The sequence below is a fragment of the Oryx dammah genome, unplaced genomic scaffold, assembly GCF_014754425.2.
Source record: "Oryx dammah isolate SB20612 unplaced genomic scaffold, SCBI_Odam_1.1 HiC_scaffold_23, whole genome shotgun sequence".
Lineage (NCBI taxonomy): Eukaryota > Metazoa > Chordata > Mammalia > Artiodactyla > Bovidae > Oryx > Oryx dammah.
The window spans coordinates 67,615,675-67,636,475 of NW_024070207.1; the positions used below are offsets into that span (position 1 = coordinate 67,615,675).

The window sequence follows — 20,801 nt, forward strand, 5'->3', positions numbered from 1 at the left end:
ATTTACCTCACAAGCATAATAGTGGTTTATAAAAATATTTGTTATGAATCAGGAACCTAAGAAGGTCTCACTGTGTGTTGTGTTACATTTGGATACTTAGGTTTATCGTTAAGCTATTCCTACAGTGTCTTGATTACTGTAACCTTATAGTAATTCTTGGAATGAGATACTGTAATTTCTACAACTTGGTTCCACATTTTTAGAGTTGTTTTGGTATACTCCGTTATTCATATTTCCGTATTTAGTATCCTGTCAATTTTTAATAAGAATCTTCCTGGAACTTTTATGGGGATTTTGTTGGATCTCTAGTGACATCTTAACAGATTTTGTTTACACTTATGTAAATATCATATATTTCCCATTTATTTATCTCTTCTTTGATTTTTCTTAGCAGCATTTTATGGTTTTCATTGTACATAACTAGCACGTATTTTTCTAAATTTATCCTTAAGTAATCTATGTTTTCTGTTGTCATGGTAAATGAAATTTCAAATGATTTAATAACCTTGTGTTCTGTGAGCTTACTATATTCTCCTACTAGTTCTAGTAACCTTTTTAGTAGATTCCTAAGGATTTTCTACATATTCAAATATGTTGTCTACCACCACCACCAGAAGGATGGTTAATTTTTTCAAATGCATTTTAATGTATGTGTGGGATGATCTAGAAAATGTCTTGCACTGCTAGGATAAGCCTTACTGGTCATCTTATATTACTCTTTTTTTATATTGTTGTGTTTCTTTTCTTATATTGTTTCACCAGGAGTTTTACCTCACTTTTAAGTAGGCATGTTGGCTTATAAATTGCTTTACTTGTGTATCTTTCTGGGTTTTACTTTACAGTAATACTGTTCTCATGTAAAATGAAACGGGAAATGCTCCTGTCTCCTCTACTTATAAGTATTTTTATAATATAAGTAGTATTTCATTCTTAAATGTTTGCTAGAATTCTCCAGTAAAGGTATTCTCCTGAGTTTTCTGAGTTTTTTTAAATTTTTAGACAGATTGTATTTAATAAGTTATTATTGTTACTTTAATAAGTAGATGATCTGTTCTCTTTTTATATCTTTTGGTAAATTTTTCTTTGAGATGTTTGTCCATTTCATTTAAGTAGTCAAATGTATTGTTTCAAATAAATTTGTTTATAATATTCCTTTTTTAATGTTTTTGTTTTTTGTAGATCCTGTTATGATGGCTCATCTTTCATTTCTGTTAATGATAATTTGTCTTTTTCTTGATTAGTCTCTTTAGAGGTTTAGAGAATGTATTATCCTTTCAAAAAAACCAGCTTTGGATTTAGTGATTTTTTTTCTTATTATTTCACCTTTTGCTATTTCATTGGTTTTTACTCTGATTTTGTGTTGTCACTTTTTCTCTGGGTATAATATGCTTTTTTAAAATAGCTATTTAAGGTGGCTTTTGGATGTTGATTCTTTTTAAATCTATAAATAATATAAATTCCCCCAATGTGCATACTATTTTAAATGTTGAACTGTATGAATTTTGATGTTTTGTGTTTTGCTTTTTACTCTTTCTGTTTTTCTTATGACCCAGAAAATGATGGTCCATGCAAATATTTTACTTTTGTGGTGTGAAATATTCTATAAATTTCAGTTAGGTTATGTTGATTTATTACATTCACATCCTCTATATCCTTAATGATATTTTGTCTCATAGAACAAAGTTGAGGTCTGCAAGTTTAATTGTCAATTTGTCATTTTCTCATTGCACTTCTCTGTTTTTTCCATAGTTTGTTAAAGCTCTGCTAGGTACATCTACTTGTGGGATTATTATGTCTTTCTCATGAATTGATGCATTATCAGTATGTAAAGTCCCTTTTTAACACTGCTAATTTTTCATCTGAAATCTACTCTGTTTGAGTATGGTGTAGTCATACAATCTTACTTTTCAAGCATTTTGCTTTGAAAAGTTCCAACATACTGCTAGGTTTACAGAATTTCACAGTGATTTCCCATAAACTCATGTCCTACATTTTTCTGTTGATATTTCACTATACTTGGTTTATGACATTTCTATTTATTTACTAAGCTCTCTATCCTTCATTATATTTTTATGCATTTGAAAGTCAGTTGCAAACATTATTTCACTTAACCTAAATGCTTTAGGTTGCATATCATTAATTAGAATTTATATTTATTTAAAATTTTTCTTTTTATGAAAAATTTACTTAGAGTGAAATATACCAATCTTAAGTTTACATTTTGTTTTTGACATACCATGGAATTGGGGAATGTATATATTTTCATGGTTTTCTTCACCTTGCCTTTTTTTCTTTTTACTTAATATTTGGAGAGTGTTCTTTCTTCAGTAGCTTGTGTCTGCCCTTAACTGTGGCAAAACTTATCTGTTGAATGGACATATCACTGTCAACTTTGCCTTCCCCAAATCTTCTTTTGAGGTACACTTACGTTGTTTCAAGGTTTTCACTAAACTGGAGTATCCTGTTACATATTGGAATGACTTATTTGTTTGTGCTTCTTTGGGTTCTTTTTAAAAATTTTCCAAACAGAAACTCTGTACCCATTTAAAACTAGACCCCATCCCCTTTTCCCACTAGTCTCTTATAACCTCTCTTCTACTTTCTGTCTCTTATGAATTTGCCTATTTATTTACCTCTTATAAGTGGATTTATTCAATATTCGTCCTTTTGTCTTATTTCACATGACAGAATGTTTTCAAGATTCATTCATGTTGTACCAACTATCAGAATTTCATTTGTTTTTAAGGATGAACATTGCATTGTATGCATATACCACATTTTGTTTATTCATTCATCTGTTTTTTTAAAAAATTGTGTATTTTAATTTTAAATTTGTTTATTTTTAAATTGGAAGATAATTACTTTACAGGATTGTGTTGGTTTCTGCCAGTCATTAACATAAATCACCCATAGGTATACATATGTCCTCTCTCTTTTGAACTTCCTTCCTATCTCCCTCCACATTCCACCCCTCCCCAGTGTGAGTTTTCATTGTCATATAACAAATTCCAATTGGCTTTCTATTTTATATATGGTAATATAATTTTCCATGTTACTCTCTCCATATATCCCACCCTATCCTCCCTGCCCCCCTTGGTGATCCATAAGTCTTTCTCTGTGTCTGTGTCTCCATTGCTGCCCTGCAAATAATTTCATCAATACCATCTTTCTAGATTCCATATATATACATTAGTATACACTATTTGTTTTTGTCTTTCTGACTTACTTCATTCCATATAATAGGCTCTGCATTCATCTACCTTATTAGAACTGACTCAAATGCATTCCTTTTTATGGCTGAGTAGTATTCTGTTGTATATATGAACCACAGCTTCTTTATCCATTCATCTGCTGACATCTGGGTTGCTTCCATGTTCTAGCTATTGTAAACAGTGCTGTTCTAGCTATTGGGACACATGTATCTTTTTCAGTTTTGGTTTCCTATGGTTTATGCGTAGTAGTGGGATTGCTGGTCATATGGTGGTTTTATTCCTAGTTTTAATAAGGAATTTCAATACTGTCTTATATAGTGGCTGTATCAATTTACATTCCCACCAAGAGCACAAGAGGATTCCCTTTTCTCCACACCCTTTCCATCCGGGCTCACAGAATCACTGGGTTCCCTGTGTTATATAGCCACTTCCCACTAGCCCTCTATTTTATACATGATGATGCATATATGGCAGTGCTACTTTCTTAATTTGTCCTACCTTTTCCTTCCCCTGCTGTGTGCACAATTCCACTCTACATCTGGGTATTCATTCATCTGTTGATGGATATTTTAGGTTTCTTACACTTTCTGGCTGTTGGGAATAATAGTGCTAGGAACATGGATATATAATATCTCTTCAAGTTCCTGCTTTCCATGCTTTTGGGTATATATATACAAAAATGGAATGATGGAACATTGAGGAGTCATCACATCGTTTCCTCAACAGCTGCACCATTTTACATTTCCACCAATGCATACATTTCCAGCAATGCATACAGGTTCCAATTTCTCTACATCTTTACAACATTTCTTTTTTTTTTCTTTTCCTTTCTCTTCTTTCTTACCTTTTCCTGCCCCCCACCCCATTTGTAATAGCCAGTGTTATGGACGTGAAGTGGTATTTCATTATGGTTTTGTTTTTTAAGAAGTTAAATTTTATTTGGGGCAAAATTAGGACTGCACTGAGGGAGACAGCACCTCAGATAGCTCTGAGACACTGCTCTAAGAGGTGGTGGGGGAAGGTGGTGAAGGGAAACTTTGTGAAATCAAGCACTTATCTTACAAAAAGTTTTTCTGCTTATCGTGAGGAGATGATGTCACTATGAAGGAGTTTAGTGCTTTTCTAGATAAGAGGAGATGCAAGAATTTGGATAATTAAGGTTTTGATTTGCATCTCCTTAATGGAAAAGGTCAGTTTTCATTCCAATCCCAAAGAAAGGCAATGCCAAAGAATGCTCAAACTACCACACAATTGCACTCATCTCACACGCTAGTAAAGTAATGCTCAAAATTCTTCAAGCCAGGCTTCAGCAATACGTGAACCGTGAACTTCCTCATGTTCAAGCTGGTTTTAGAAAAGGCAGAGGAACCAGAGATCAAATTGCCAACATCTGCTGGATCATTGAAAAATCAAGAGAGTTCCAGAAAACCATCTATTTCTGCTTTATTGACTATGCCAAAGGCTTTGACTGTGTGGATCACAATAAACTGTGGAAAATTCTGAAAGAGATGGGAATACCAGACCACCTGACCTGCCTCTTGAGAAACTGATATGCAGGTCAGGAAGCAACAGTTAGAACTGGTCATGGAACAACAGACTGGTTCCCAATAGGAAAAGGAGTACGTCAAGGCTGTATATTGTCACCCTGCTTATTTAACTTCTGTGCAGAGTACATCATGAGAAACGCTGGGCTGGAAGAAGCACATGCTGGAATCAAGATTGCTGGGTAAATATCAATAACCTCAGATATGCAAATGACACCACCCTTATGGCAGAAAGTGAAGAGGAACTAAAAAGCCTCTTGATGAAAGTGAAGAGGAGAGTGAAAAAGTTGGCTTAAAGCTCAACATTCAGAAAACGAAGATCATGGCATCTGGTTCCATCACTTCATGGGAAATAGATGGAGAAACAGTGGAAACAGTGTCAGACTTTATTTTTTGGGGCTCCAAAATCACTGCAGATGGTGATTGCAGCCATGAAATTAAAAGACGCTTACTCCTTGGAAGAAAAGTTATGACCAACCTAGATAGCATATTCAAAAGCAGAGATATTACTTTGCTGACTAAGGTCCATATAGTCAAGGCTATGGTTTTTCCTGTGGTCATGTATGGACGTGAGAGTTGGACTGTGAAGACAACTGAGCACCGAAGAATTGATGCTTTTGATCTGTGGTGTTGGAGAAGACTCTTGAGAGTCCCTTGGACTGCAAGGAGATCCAAGCAGTCCATTCTGAAGGAGATCAGCCCTGGGATTTCTTTGGAGGGACTGATGCTGAAGCTGAAACTCCAGTACTTTGGCCACCTCATGCGAAGAGCTGACTCATTGGAAAAGACTCTGATGCTGGGAGGGATTGGGGGCAGGAGGAGAAGGGGACGACAGAGGATGAGATGGCTGGATGGCATCACTGACTCGATGGACGTGAGTCTGAGTGATCTCCTGGAGTTGGTGATGGCCAGGGAGGCCTAGCGTGCTGCAATTCATGGGGTCACAAAGAGTCGGACATGACTGAGTGACTGAACTGAACTGAAGTGAATGACTAGTGATGTTGAGCATCTTTTCATGTGTGTATTGACCAGTTGTATATCTTTGGAGAAATGTCTATTCAAATCCTTTGCACATTTAAGAAGTGTGTTGTTTTCGTTATTGTTATATTGTAGGGTTTCTATATGTATCTGGATATCAATCTGTTATCAGATATGTGATTTGCAACTATATTCCTCCATCTCATGGATTATCTTTAATTCCGCTGATAAGTATCCTTTGCAGAAAAGTTTGAAATTTTGATGAAGTCCAGTTGATCTATTTCTTTTTCATTGCGGGTGCTTTTTTATGGTTTATTTAAGGCATTGCTGCCAAATCCTGTGTCATAACAATTTCTTTCTTTGCCATTTTGTATAATCCTGTGTAATATATACTGTTGAATTTTGTTTGCTGGTACTTTGTGGAATAATTTTGAGTCTATTCACAGAGAATCTATAGTTTTCTTATAGTTTATCTTTTAAATTTTAAATTAGGGTAATGCTCGTCTCATTGAATGAATTAGAAAATATTCCCTCCTCTTTAGTTTTCCAGAAGAGTTTGAGAAAAATTGGCATTATTATTATGTCTTCTTTGGAGAAATGTCTATTTAAGTCTTATGCCCATTTTTTGGTTGGGTTGTTTGTTTTCTGATGTTGAACTTCATGACCTGCTTGTATATTTTGGAGATTAATCTATTGTCAGTTGCTTCATTTGCAATTATTTTCTCCCATTCTGAGGATTGTCTTTTCATCTTGTTTATGGTTTCTTTTGCTGTTCAAAAGCTTTAAGTTTAATTAGGTTCCATTTGTTTATTTTTGTTATTATTTCCATTACTCTAGGAAATGGGTAATAGAAAGACTTTCTTTCATTTATGTCCGAAAGTATTCTGTTTTCCTCTAAGAGTTTTATAGTTTGCGGTCTTACATTTAGGTTTTTAACCCATTTTGAGTTTATCTTTGTGTATGATATTTGAAAGTGTTGTAATTTGATTATTTTGCATGTAGCTGTCCAGTTCTCCTGTCTTCTCCATTGTATAGTCTTTCCTTCTTTGTCGAAGATAAGGTGCCCATAGGTATATGGGTTTATCTTTGGGCTTTCTGTCATGTTTCACTAGTCTATATTTCTGTTTTTGTGGCAGTACCATACTGTGTTGATGACTAGCTTTGTAGTATATTTTGAAGTTAGGAAGGTTGATTCCTTCAGCTGTATTCTTCTTTCTCAAGATTGCTTTTTATGTTCAGGTCCTTTTGTGTATCCACACAAATTCTGAAATTTTTTGTCCTAGTTCTGTGAAAAATGGCATTGGCAATTTGATAGGGATTGCATTGACTCTGGAAGTTGCTTTGGGTAATATATTCATTTTCACAATGTTGATTTTTCCAGCAACATGGTATATCTCTCCATCTATTTATGTAGTCCTTGATTTCTTTCAAAAATGTCTTAGAGTTTTCTGTATATGCCTCTTTCCTCTCCTTGAAGCTCTATACAATCATCAAGAACAAGACCTGGAGCTGACTGTGGCTCAGATCATGAGCTCCTTATAGCAAAATTCAGGCTCAAATTGAAGAAAGTAGGGAAAACAACTAGGCCATTCAAGTATGACTTAGATCAAATCCCTTTCGATTATACAGTGGAGGTGATTTATAGATTTAAGAGATTAGATTTGGTAGACAAGTGCCTGAAAATTCATTTTGGTTTTAGGTTCATAACTTTGTATAGTAGGCAGTGCCAAGAAGGCAAAGCATTTCTCTAAGGAGGCTTTAGAAATTGCCGAGGAAAGAAGAGAAGTGAAAGGCAAGGAAGAAAGGAGAAGATATACCCAACTGAATGCAGAGTTTCAGAGACTAGCAAGGAGAGATAAGATCTTAAATGAACAATACAAAGAAATAGAGGAAAAGAATAGAATGGAAAAGACTACAGGTCTCTTCCAGAAAATTGGAAATATCAATGGAACATTTCATGGAAGGATGGGTATGATAAAGGACAGAAATGGTGACCTGACAGAAGCTGAAGAGATTAAGTAGAGGTGGCTGGAGTACACAGATGTATACAAAAATGGTATTAATGACCTGGATAACCACAATGGTGTGGTCACTCACCTAGTGCTAGACATCCTGAAGTGCAAAGTCAGATGGGCCATAGGAAGAATTACTATGAGCAAAGCTATTGGAGGTGATGGATTTCCAGCTGAGTTATTTCAAATCATAAAAGATTATGCTGTTAAAGTGCTGTACTCAATATTCTGGCAAATTTGGAAAACTCAGCAGTGGCCACAGGACAGGAAAAGGTCAGCTTTCTTTCCAGTCCCAAAGAATGGCAATCTTGAATGAATATTGTCACCCTGCTTATTTACCTTCTTTACAGAGTTACCTCATGTGAAATCCTGGGCTGAATGAATCAGAAGCTAGAATCAAGATTGCCAGGAGGAACATCAGCAACCTCAGATATGCAGATGATACCACTGTAATGACAGAAAGTGAAGAGGACCTAAACAGCCTCTTGATGAGGGTGAAACAGGAGCATGAAAAAGCTGGCTTAAAACTCAACATTCAAAAAACTAAGATTATGGCATGTAGTCCCCTCACTTCATGGCAAATAGAAGGGTAAAAGGTGAAAGTAGTGACAGATTTTATATTTTGGGGCTTCAAAATCACTGCCGCCAGTGATTGTAGCCTTGAAATTAAAAGATGCTTGCTCCTTGGAAGGAATGCTGTGACAAATCTAGACAGAGTATTAAAAATCAGAGATATCACTTAGACAATAAAGGTCTATAAATAAAAGCTATTATTTTCCAATAGTCACTTACAGATGTAAGGGCTGGACCATAAATAAGGCTGCGTGCTGAAGAATTGATGCTTTCACATTGTGGTGTTGGAAAAGATTCTTGAAATTCCTTGTACAGCAGGAAGATCAACCCAGTCAATCCAAAAGGAAATCAACCCTGAATATTCATTGGAAGGATTGATGCTAAATCTGAAGATCCAGTACTTTGGCCACCTGGTACAAAGAGCTGATTTATTGGATAAGACCCTGATGATCAGAAAGATTGAAAGCAAAAGGAGCAGGGGGCAGCAGAGTATGAGATGTTTAGATATTGTCACCAACTCAATGGACATTAATTTGGGTTAACTCCGGGAGATAGTGATGGCAGAGCAGCCTGGCATGCTGCAGTCCATGGCGTTGCAACAATTAGGACCCAGCTTACCCCTGTTGAACAATAACAACAACAACACTGCCCTTTTTTTCCTTAAGTACATTCATTCCTAGGTATTTTATCTTTTTGTTTCAGTGGTGAATGGGATTGTTTCCTTAATTTCTTTCTGAGTTTTCATTGTTAGTGTATAGGAATGAAAGAGATTTCTATGTATTTATTTTGTATCCTGCAACTTACTAAATTCACTGGTTAGCTTTAGTAATTTTCTGATAGCATCTTTAGGGTTTTCTATTTATAGTATAATAGCTCAAAACAGTGAGAATTTTACTTCTTTTCTAATCCCTGAATTCCACAAGCTTTAGTATTCTATTTTCATTTTAATTTGAAGGTATTTTCTAATGTCTCTTGTGATTTCTTATTTGACCTTTTTGTTATTTAAGAGTGTCATGTTTAAATGATGCATATTTGCATTTTTCCCATTGTCCTTCTGTTACTGATTTCTAGTTTAATTCCATTGTGATTGGAGATTTTAAGTTATTTTATTTTTTAATTTTTTAAAATAAATTAGTAAACTTTTTCATTTAATTTTAATTTTATTTTATTTGAAGTATTGTTAATTTTATGTTTTTGATGTTTTAAAATGTATTAAGGCTTGTTTTGTGCCCTATCATGTCTGTCCTTAAGAAGTGTTACATGAAGTTGAGAAAATTTGTACTCTGCTGTTGTTGAATGGAGTGTTCTCTTTGATAGGACTTACTGGTTGACATTGTCGTTCAAGTTCTGTGTTTCCATCTTCAGTTGGCTTATTCTACTGAAAGTAGGGTATTATGTCTCCAAACTATTTTTGTAGAACAGTCTATTTCTCCTTTCAATTCTGTCAGTGTTTGCTTCATATAATTTGGGACTCTGATTTTGGTATATTTATCTTTATGATTTTTGTATCTTGGTAATCTATAGATGTTTTCCTTGTAGTTAACATGGGATTAGATGTAACCTCCTAAAATCATAATGTTATAGTCTGAATTTAATGAATTTAACTTTAATCATGTAGAAAAATATTGTAAATGTATTATACAGCCCCATTTCCTCTTGCATATAATTCGTGTTACACATTTTGTTTTTATATATTTTATGCCCCAATAACATATAGTTACTTTTTATGGTTTGTCTTTTAAATTCTATAGAAAGTAAACTTGGAGTTACAAACCAAAATGTCAATAATATTGGGTTTTGTGTTTGGCCTTGTGTGTTTTCCATACATATGGATAGTTCTTTATCCATTTTTCAGTATTCTTTCATTTCGGCCCTAAGGCTTCACTTTAGCATTTTTTGTTGCATAGGTCTATTTTTAATGAACTGTCTTGGTTTAAGAATGTATTAGTTTCTGTCTCTATTTTGAATGATACTTTTGTTTAATATAAAATTCTCAGGTGACAGTTACTTTCTTTCAGTAGTTTGAAATATATCATTGCACTGCCTTTTGATCTTCAAGTTTCTGATGAGAAATAAACTGATAATGTTATTGATGATCCCTGTTGTGATAGATCACTTCTCTCTTGATACTTTCAAGATTCTTTCTGTGTTTGTACTGTGAATGTGTAACTATAATGTGGTTAGTCTGAGTCTCTTAGTTTATCTCAGTTCAAGTTTGTTGTGCTTCTTGGATTTGTAGATCCTGGTCTTTACTCAAATTTGGGAGTTTTGGCCATTATTTCCTCAAATAACCTTTTGCCTGTATTTTTCTTCTCCTTTGACTCTCATAATATGTGTATTGGTCTGCTTGATGATATCCCACAAGGCCCTTGGTCTATCACTTTTCTTGATTCTATTTTCTTTCTGCTACTTAGACTTGATAATTTCAGTTGACACGTTCATGTTTAATGATTCTTCTTCCTGCTCATATCTGAATTGTTTTGAAAGTTATTTCACTTTTTTCTTTTTCAGTTCCAGATTTTCTGTTTGGTTCTTATTTGTAATTTCTACTACTTTGTTGGTCTTCCCCAATTTGTATCTTTTCTTGATTTTTCTTTAGATTGTACCCAGTTTTGCTTTGTGTAATGAGTTCATTGTTGAGGACCTCTTAGGGATGTTTTCTGTTATTTTAATTTCTTCTTTTGAATTGCCATGTTTTCCTGTTTCATTGTTTGGTTTGTGTTTTTTTTTTGGTTTTAATCACCATTGGGGGTTTAGCTATTATAATGTGATAACTCTGGAAGTTAAGTTCTCTCCCTTCGCAAGGATTTTTTTGTATTTTTTTTCTTTAGCTGTTACTGTCTGATTGTTATGAGACTCTCCTCATTTATTTTTACAAAGTTTGTTTATTGTTGTACATCATTACGGAATGTTCTTTTCCTTTCATTAGTGTTCTGTTAATATTTTGAGAGAGATTTCCTTGAATGCTGATTTCTTCCCAGTCTTTTTAGATTAGCTCTGTACTGGGATACGTCCCTAGTACTTAACTAGGCTTGCAGTTAAGCTAAGGATCCCTCTGAGGTTAAAACTTGAGGTTTGCTCAGTTTTTTTTTTTTCCCTCGGGGAAACATGGCTTTTTAAATTATTCTGTATGTTTTGTTAGTTTCAGATGCCCTAAATCCCAAGAGTCTTATCCTAGCTTCTTTTCTGGGCCTTAGATGTCAGTTGTATTTCTCCATGTATAATGTCTTGGCCCTGGCATCTGTGGGTTTACAATTGCCTTGTAACTATTTTTTTTTTCTCTTTGAGCATTTCCTTCTGTTTCTCCCATTAGAATTTAAGTTAGGTGAAATAGTAGTAAGAATTTTATGTCATTCTTTCAGTTATCCTCTGGCAGGTTAGAATAGCTGTACACAATAACTAGCAAATAATTTATACTGTACTCCCTCTGGTTTGAGGGAAGAAACTGTCCACAAGGCTACTGCTGCTTCAAGAATAAGACTATCACTTCACTAAGAGGTAGTGGGGTAAGAGCAAGTAAAAATACTATAAAACTTTACTACCATTTTGAAAATGGCCTTTTCTTGATTGGTCATTTATTTGGTAGCTATAAACCTTTGACTGTTTTCCAGAACTCTGACAAAGTTGGTTCAAACAGTTTCTGATTTTTAAAGGTTTTTCCTTTTTCATTTGTTTTTATATTTCTGTGCGAAAACAGGAGCTTTGAGCTTGTTTCTTGTCATTTTGCTGACATCTTACTTTTCCCTTAGTTTTTGAATGTTATAATCCATGAGTATAGAATTATAAGTTATTAGCTTTTTCTTTCATCTGTGTAAAGATGTTGCTTCTTCATGACATGTTGTTTCTTGTCTTTATTTTTGCCCCTCACCCACCCATGTGTATGTAATGTGTCTTTTTTTCTTTTTTTAAATGATTAGATGTTTTAATGGTTTGTGAAAAATTATCTATTTATCACCGACTTTCAGGAATTGATGGTTGTGATTTTCTTAGTTTTTATCCTGCCTGGTGCTCCTTTAAGTTGCTGGTTCTGTGGACTTATAGTTTCTATCAAAATTTTTGAAAGTTTTGACCATTATTTCTTCAGACAAGTTTTCTGTTCTTTTCCTATATGAGACTCTAATTACATATGTATTAGATTGCTAGGCATTTTCCCACTAGTTTCTTCAATTCCTTCCTCTGCCCCCTCCCCCCTGTTTCATTGTAGGTAGTTTCTCTTGCTTTGTCTTCAAGCAAGATCTTTTCTTTTCCATTATGATGCTAAATCTCATTCAGTGAGTTTTTCATATTAAATATTTATTTTTTACATTTTTATTATATAGAAATTACATTTGGTTCTTCCTTATAGCTTGTATTTCTTTTCCCACTGTGTTCACATCTTCCTTTCAGTATTGGAACACATTTTACCTCTGCTTTATTGTGTTTGTCTGCCAATTTGAACATCTCTGTCACTTCTTACCATTTTTGTTAAGTGACTTTTCTCTTGATTATTGTTCATATTTTTTTTTTGATGTATCTAATAATGTTTTATTAAAAACTGCTGCTGCTGCTAAGTCGCTTCAGTTGTGTCCGACTCTGTGCGACCCCACAGATGGCAGCCCACCAGGCTCTGCCGTCCCTGGGATTCTCCAGGCAAGAACACTGGAGTGGGTCGCCATTTCCTTCTCCAATGCATGAAATTGAAAAGTGAAAGTGAAGTTGCTCAGTTGTGTCTGACCTTTGTGACCCCATGGACTGCAGCCCACCAGGCTCCTTTGTCCATGGGATTTTCCATTCAAGAGTACTGGAGTGGGTTGCCATTGCCTTCTCCTATTAAAAACTAGACATTGTAAATCAGGTATTGTTGAGTGTATGTTGTATTCTATTGGAGAGTGTTGGCATTGTTCTGTATAGATATTTAAGGTACTTATTAGTTCAGTTTAATTTTTCTTTTTAATTTTTGGCTGTGCTGGGTCTTCACTGCTCTGTGTGGGCTTTCTCTAGTTGTAGCAAGCAGGGGCTACTCTCTAGTTGTGGTGTGTGGGCTTCTTATTGCCGTGGCTTCTCTTCTTGTAGAGCATGAGTCCTAGGCTCACAACCTTCAGTAGTTGCAGCATGTAGGCTCAGTAGTTGCAGCACAAGGGCTCTAGAGCATGGGCTCAGTAGTTTTGGTGCACAGGTTTAGTTGCTCTATACATAAAATGTAGGATCCTTCCAGATCAGGGATGGAACCCATGTCCCCTGCATTGGCAGGTGCATTCTTAACCCCTGTAGCAGTAGGGAAGTCTCCAGTTTAATTATTTTGATATTTCAAAAAAAAAAAAAAACAAAACTCTTAAGGTGTGTCCCTGTAGTTTATGGATGGTTTTGCCCCACTGCAAAATGTGTGGCCTTTGTCTGGCTTCTACAGAATGCCCTGAGTTAGTATGAAGATCATACTGTACCTTGTTTAAAACTGAATGCCTTCCAGACCTTTATAATCACTGGGGACTATTTAACTCATGACTTCTTGGTCACAATTTGTCTGGCTTTGTGGAATTCCATTCTTCATGTGCATTGTAATACTCAACTAAGACTGAAGTGACTCCCATTTTGATTTCTGGAGGTCTTTTTATATAGCTCTTTTCTCTCTGTAGTTTCTCTGTATTTTTTCCAGCTCTCTGAGCTTGACCTCTGTTTCCCCAACTCAGCACAACTCCAGAGTTCTGCTTGGGTTATCTTAAATTCTGAAATGTACCTTCTGGCAGCAATCAAGAGGGATTAGGGCCCTCCTTGTTGATTTTTCTTCTCTCAGGTATCAGTGTCCTGTTGGTTCCTATAATCCAAAGTCCAGAAATGTTTGTTTCATATGTTTTGTCTACTTTTCTAATTGATTACAGCAGGAAGACAGATTTGGTCCCTAATATTCCATCATGCATCATGGTACTTAATCTCCATCAGCAGAAATGGGGCTCAGCCTTTTCAATGTGTTGCTTAAATGATTTTGTATTCATATTTTCTTTTCCTTTTTCAGTTCAGACATGGGATGCATGTCCTTATTTATTCCTTACTATAGCTTAATTTATTTCTCCTAAATTCTCTCATTTCATTCCTGTCTGTCTATTATTAGTTAAATAAACTTTCCTTAAGTTGTACCTTTAGTGCATAAACACATGTAGTTAGTCACAGATAAGTAGACCATTTCTTTGTAAATTATCTTCTCCATTCAGGTTGAAGATTCATTCATCTCTAATCCCAAAGATAGTGCTTAATAGCTAAAATGTCATCCATATCACTTATGAGCATATAGTTCAGAAGTCTTGGTTAAAGCCTTATATATTAGTTTTCTACTGTGCATTAAAAAAACTATCACAAGCTTAGCTAAAAACAAAGCAGTTATTATCTCACAGTTCAATAAATCAGGAATTTGAGAGTGGCTTAGCTGAGCCTGACTCTGCTGGGTCTTCTGCTCAGTTTCTCACTAAGTTGAAATTGAAGATGTTCGCCAGAGCTGCAATTTTCATCTAAGACTTTGTGCTTTTTTCTAGCTAACATGTTGGCAGAATTAAGTTCCTTGAGATTCTGGCAATGAGGTTCTTAAGTACTGTAGACTTCTCTATAGTGTGGCAGTTTGCTTGTCTTAGAGACCAGTAAGAGAACATCTCTTACACATCAGGCTTACCTTGCTTAAGCCCACCTCATCTAAGGGAATCTCCCTTTTGATTATGTCAAATCAACTGATTAGTTGCCCAGTTACAGGAATGATTATAGTTACAGATCTCAGTCACCCCCAAGGGAATGGAGTTATATAGAATGTTTACAGCAGAGGATTGGAATCTTGGAGGCCATTTTAGGGTTCTGCCCACCACACCTTGCAAACAAGACAAGACATTCAGATAATTTTCCATTTTGGCTTATGTCTTTGACACAACAGTATGAAGCTGGGATAGATCCAAGCTAGAACACAATAAAAATTTGTTGAATACTTGGTCTGTGCCTGATACTTTGTATTCTTTGCCTCATTTGATCGCCACAACAACCTCATGAGAGTTATTTATAAGCTTTCCTAGTTTCCACACGGACAAACTGAAGCTAAGAGAGTTTAAGTAAGTTGTTGAAATGGAGCTGGGATCTAAATAACCAGTGCCATTTATACTCTACCACACCTGGATTTGTATATAATTTTAGTTTTATCAAGGTAATATATTACAAATTTGTGACTTGTTTAAATAATTTTTACATATAATAATGATACTATAGTTATGATTTTAAAAAGAGAGAATGTCCTTTTAAAGAGACATTCTAAAACATTTACAGATGAAATAATATACTTGCTTGGGTTTGCTTCAGAATCATTTATGGGATCAGAGGAGTTGGAGAATGGGTGAGAGGCTGCCAGTGAAACAACTGGCCAGAGGTTGATAATTTTTGAAGCTGAATAATGGGTGATAGGGCTCATTATGCTATTCTGTATACTTCTATTCATGTTTGGAAATGTCTATAGTGAGTATCAAGTAATCATTCATTCCTAGTTACAGTTCTAAATAAGGAAAAAAGTACCAGCTAAAATTTTATTCTTAAACATCATAATGTCCATAGTTTAAAGTCATGACTCTTTATTGATTTTCATGGAACCATAAACCTGTTCATATAAGCTTTTTTTTTATTAAACTATTAATGCATAGTGGTTAAGTTCATGGACTCTGGAGCCTAGCCCTCTTGGTATAAGTCCTAGTATTGTGTTACTTAAGAGTTGCATGACCTTGTATAAGTTATTTAACTTCTCAGCCTCTCAGGTTTTTTTTTTTTTAATTTGTAAAATGGCAATACTTGTACCTAGCTTATACAGTTCTTGAGTATACTGTGTAATTGGGATGTAATTGGGATGAGACAGCAAAGAAATATATTCAGATACATGTATTTGTATTTATGTATATGTATTTAAGTTTTCTTTCAAATAATAAACTTGAGGTGATTGTTTCCCTTTTGCAATTAAAGCGTGTTATATATTCTTGTTATGCTTTTGAGCCTGAGGTTCTCATACCAGTGTTTCTGAAAATTTTTCCCTTTCACAACACATATTTACAGTGGTTTTCAGTGGGAGCCTTTTGGAATCTTGGGTGGGACAGTTCTTGTTTGGGACTGTCTTCATTCACATTGTAAAACATTTATATTTACCTTCACTACTGCCTGAATTAAATGCTAGTCCTGACCAGTCATTGTGGTAACCATAAGTTTCCTTGCACATTTTCACATGTCTTCTAGAAGAATGTGAAGCGAGTGAAGCTCGCTCAGTCGTGTCCGACTCTTTGTGACCCCATGGACTGTAGCCTACCATGCTCCTCCGTCTGTGGGATTCTCCAGGCAAGAATACTGGAGCGGGTTGCCATTTCCTTCTCCAAGAGATCTTCCCAACCCAGGGATCGAACCCAGGTCTCCCACATTGCAGGCAGAGGCTTCACCATCTGAGCCACCAGGGAAGCTCTAGAAGAATAGAATCCCACATAATGGTGAATTTTAATGGTGATGTCATAGATTAATTTAGAGTGCTCCTTTTCTCACATCTCTACCTATCATGTGTTAAGGTGTTCAAGGTGAAAACCAATGAGCTATTAATAAATTACCAACATTACCACAGTGATTCAGAGTCTTGTAGGGTTTTCTTTTTTTATTTTATTTTAGAAAACATGTAAACTAATGATCCATCCTGGTCTTACTGAACAAAAATTACTGGATTTTAGTATGGAAGTAGACATGTCTGTATTTTGGAAAACTTCCTTTAGTAAGATTCATAATCCACCATTGCTTAAAAGGTTTCTTTGAGCTTAACTATAATTCCCTTTCTTGTAGGTGATAGAAATTGAAGATGCTTCACCGACTAAGTGTCCAATAACAACGAAGTTGGTTTTAGATGAAGATGAAGAAACCAAAGAACCTTTAGTGCAGGTTCATAGAAATATGGTTATCAAATTGAAACCACATCAAGTAGATGGTAAGAAACCATTAGATGGTTAAAGTGTTTTTAGTTAAATTTTACCAATATTTGATGGCCCCAGTGTGCCTCACATTTCTGCTAAGGCCTGGAGTTACTTTTACTGGTGAGCATAACAGATATGATCCCTGCCCTTATGGAGTGCATAAGCAAATGAGGAAGAACAAAATTGAACATTGCACAGAAAATGAGTTTTGTGAAACGGGAAGTGTGTGCCACTCACAAATGGGTATGTATAGCAAGTGGATTTCACCTAATCTGCAATGGTTAGCTAAGGGCAGTGGTGTGGTAGGGAAAGGTACAGTTAGCTAAAAGCCTTCTTTAGGAAATGCTTTTTCAAGTATTTTTGTTAATAATATTCCTTTATTGGTTTTGGAAAGATATCCAATTATCCCTATCCTCTTTGTCTGAGCAGAATCAATAAGTCAATTTTGAGGGTGTATGTGAATGAATACATTAAGTAAATTCTGTAGTTCCTACTCCTTAGGTAGCAAGCCCATTTCTTGTTCAGTTTTTAGTGTTGAATAAAGGGAGAAATGATAACTTAGCTCCTGAGGTTCCCCCTCCCACCCTGGATTGACTCAATAAATCTGAAAGTATATTTGATAGGGATCTATTCTCTCTTTGGATAAAGTTTCTATTAGATTATCTGTCTCTTTGGACCATCCCAGGGAATGGAGAAAAGGTCTGCTGTGATACCTGAGAGGACTGAAAGTCACCCTGTTGTGTGCCTGTGTTCACATTTTTTCTAATAAACCTTAGTGGTGGGTAGGGGGGTTGTGTGTAAAACAAATCTCATTTACATTAAGAGATTTTTGTCTCTTTCTTTTTAAAAAATTGTGTTTCTTAGAAGTTTTAGTTATGTTTATGATGTATTTATGAAGAAAGATTTTTTAACTTGGACCTTTAAATTTGAACTTAACAAAGATATCATTTTTAGGTGTTCAATTTATGTGGGATTGCTGCTGTGAGTCTGTAAAAAAAACAAAGAAATCTCCAGGTTCAGGATGCATTCTTGCCCACTGCATGGGCCTTGGTAAGACTTTACAGGTAAGAACATGAAGGTATTCTGTTCTTGTGCATTCATGAATTAAAAAATATATACTGTGTTCTGTTAGGTTCCAGATGCGGTTGTAGGGGCTGGAGATAAAGCAGTGAATAACAAGATTTCTCCCCCAAGAAGCTTATATTCTGGTGGGTGAGAGAGATTTTATTCAAATAAAATAAGAAATATGTACTTTCAGATAATGTTAAGGAAGCATAGAGAGGGAAAGCATCTTTTAGGAAGCGATGTTTGAACAGAGACCCTAATAAAGTGAAGCAGTGGGATTATAGGCATAGCCAGTAAAACTGCAAAGATTCTGAGGTGGAAATGAACTTCCTTTACAATTTTCTTTTTGTCGTGCTGTGTGGCTTCTGAGATCTTAGTTCCTCTATCAGGGATTGAACCAATGTCCTCGGCATGAAAGCACAGAGTCCTAACCAGGGGATTCCTGACTTTAATAGTCTGTGATCCTGTAGTAATGAGAACGTAATGTATTTTAACTATTAAAACACTACATTCCTGAATGCAGGAAGTTGCAGGAAGACTGCAGGAATTGTAGCAGAGTTGTGGAATTAGTGAAAAAAATATATATATAATATATATATCAAAATATATATATTATATATATATCTGTATATATATGTAATTCCAAGCTATAAGACAGTAGATTCAGTGAGTCAGAACACTTTGCAGTGGGAAAATACTCTATGATATAATTCTCTTCTAAATGGGAAGTGGTATTTTCTAAAGATCGTAGGAATGTTCTCTGGGGACTAGGGACTTAGTAGCTATTTTGCTGTGGTTATTGTTTATTATATTCACATTATTATTATTACTGATCATAAAATCATGGAGCTTTAGAATTGGAAGAATGTTATGTATCATCTAGTTGAATTTCTGCCTTTTACATGTTATATCTCTTTCTTTGTACTTTTCCTGGTTTGGAAATTGTGACCTTTGCCTGGTTGCTTTATTGTTTAAACACCAAAAAAATCCCAACTATTATAAGTTTGCTCAATTTATTTACTTTTTGAAGATATTTAAATGAAGGTGGCAACTTAATTTGTTTTCTTATAGGTGGTAAGTTTTCTTCATACAGTTCTTTTGTGTGACAAATTGGATTTCAGCACAGCTTTAGTGGTTTGTCCTCTTAATACTGCTTTGAATTGGATGAATGAATTTGAGAAGTGGCAGGAGGGATTAAAAGATGATGAGAAGCTTGAGGTATATTTAAAATATTTTCTATTATCAAAATAACTGCATAAAATTCATATAGTAAAAAATAAGATTTTTAATTGTCAGTGATGCATGTTTCAGTGGGGATATTTAGTATTTATGCATTCCTACCTTTAAAAATCTTTATTTTCCCACCAAAGGTCTCTGAATTAGCAACTGTGAAACGTCCCCAAGAAAGAAGCTACATGCTACAGAGGTGGCAAGAAGATGGTGGTGTTATGATCATAGGCTATGAGATGTACAGAAATCTTGCTCAAGGAAGGAATGTGAAGAGTAGGAAACTTAAAGAAATATTTAACAAAGCATTGGTTGATCCAGGTAAGATATTGACAGACACTGAGATAACAAAGCAAGTTGAATGAAAAATGTGCTTATTATGTTTTATTTAGCAAATACTAATTGACCAACTATTAAGTAGCTGGCTATTATTTATCATTCAGGTTTTTGCTTTCTGTTTGTTTCTTAGTATAATTTCATTAAGATGAAATCATCCTTAATATTGCCAGATGTTCAGAATTCACTTGCTGAGTCTGAAAGTGTTTGAGGTTTTCAATAAATAAGCAATTAAAAATGTACCAGGTATGTTACAATTGCAAATTTCTCTGACTGAATATTAGACAATCATAAGAGCTCTCTCCATTCTCTGAAAACAGTTCTTTACGTTTCTTTTCCAACTTTATGTCATTAGAAGCATTGCTGCATTTTTCCTTTTTTTAAATGGTCATCACTGTGGAAGGTTAATATTTACAGTGGTGTTGACAATATCCTCATGATGCAAGATCCAAATATTTCATCCTTATTTGTGACTTGGAAAAGCAGCAAATTGTACTGTCCCAGAGCTAATCAATATTTAGTTATTTGTATTCTATATTTTTTTCTTTTCAAACTTTATCTTGTTATATCTAATTACTTTAAGACACTGTTGAGGCTTTAGATGTTTGTTGAGAAAGTCTAATTTTTCACTGCCAAAATAATAGTATTATTTTGAATAGAATGATTTGAATAGAATAATTTGAATTTGAATAATAGAATCATTTCAATAGAATCCGTGGCTTTGCCCCTTTAAAATTTTATTTTTAATTTATTTTTTCAGCTTATTGAGGTTTAATTGAGAAGTAAAATTGTAACAGTTAAAATGTACAATGTAATCATTTGATACATGTATACATTGTGAAAGGGTAACCCCCTTTGTGTTATACATCCATTATCTCATGTAGTTTTCTTTTTCTTTTTGGTCATGACATTTATGCTCTA

General features: G+C 34.8%; 1 protein-coding gene across 7 annotated transcripts in view; it reads left to right on the forward strand.

The window, feature by feature from the left end:
• ATRX (ATRX chromatin remodeler) overlaps nucleotides 1-20,801 on the forward strand; it is a 293,493-nt gene that overhangs the window by 160,095 nt on the left and 112,597 nt on the right. For all 7 annotated transcript variants that reach the window (XM_040265641.1, XM_040265643.1, XM_040265642.1 and 4 more), the window contains 4 exons: nucleotides 17,125-17,266; nucleotides 18,207-18,316; nucleotides 19,389-19,535; nucleotides 19,688-19,865. In XM_040265641.1, coding sequence (XP_040121575.1) covers nucleotides 17,125-17,266; nucleotides 18,207-18,316; nucleotides 19,389-19,535; nucleotides 19,688-19,865 — 577 coding nt within the window. The remainder of the gene's footprint in view (nucleotides 1-17,124; nucleotides 17,267-18,206; nucleotides 18,317-19,388; nucleotides 19,536-19,687; nucleotides 19,866-20,801) is intronic.